This window comes from Eimeria mitis, genomic scaffold (assembly GCF_000499745.2).
Source record: "Eimeria mitis Houghton genomic scaffold, Emh_scaff7829, whole genome shotgun sequence".
NCBI lineage: Eukaryota > Apicomplexa > Conoidasida > Eucoccidiorida > Eimeriidae > Eimeria > Eimeria mitis.
Genome location: NW_013575746.1, coordinates 699 through 1,363, shown reverse-complemented (window position 1 = coordinate 1,363; position 665 = coordinate 699). Strand labels below are relative to the sequence as shown.

The 665-nt window shown below is 61.1% G+C and overlaps 1 protein-coding gene across 1 annotated transcript in view; it reads left to right on the top strand.

The window, feature by feature from the left end:
- The window catches only part of EMH_0092810 (uncharacterized protein), a gene marked incomplete at both ends in the record, with an annotated part of 824 nt that extends 343 nt beyond the window's left edge, over positions 1–481 (top strand). Inside the window, one exon of the mRNA XM_013501899.1 lies at positions 3–481. Within this exon, the coding sequence (XP_013357353.1) occupies positions 3–481 (479 nt within the window). The remainder of the gene's footprint in view (positions 1–2) is intronic.
- Positions 482–665: the final 184 nt, after the last annotated feature.

The window sequence follows — 665 nt, the reverse complement described above, 5'->3', positions numbered from 1 at the left end:
GGGGGGGGGGGGGGGGTGTGTGCAGGTTGTTCACTGTCCCTCCTGCGAGGCCTTCACTGTCGCCCCCCTGGGGAGTGCTTCCCTCAAGCCGCAACAGCGTGGGGGGGGCAAAAAAGCAGCACAGACTAAGCAGCAACAGCAGCAGCAGCAGCAGCAGCCGCAGCAGCAGCAGTGTGTGGGGTCTGTTGCTGAGGAGGGGAGCGCGGACGCTGCTGCTGGTGGGGATTCTAGCAGCAGCATCACCAACGGCAGCAACGACAGCAGCAACAGCTGCAGCAGCAGCAGCAACAGCAGCAGTAACCAGTGCAGCAGCGGGTGGGAAGACAGCTTGCCAGCTGGGGGCGGCAAAATGCGGTTCAGAGCAGCCGCTGTCCCTGAGGGTGTGGGGCCCCAGTGCAGCGAGTGCGGCGGCCGCTGCTTAATAGGGGGCCCCCTATACAGTGGAAGATACTACGACCCAGTGAGGCAATACTCTTCTTAGTTAGTCTAGCGCTTTGGGGCTGCATGCAAACTGAATGAATTCCTGCGTGCATGCAGCTTGCACTGGCAGCAGCAACAGCAGCAGCAGCAATAGCAGCAACAGCAGCAGCAAGAGGTTTCTATCAACAGCGCTGAAGCACTGCACTGCACCTGGAGTATCGTTCTACCGCCCTGTAGCCGCCGCA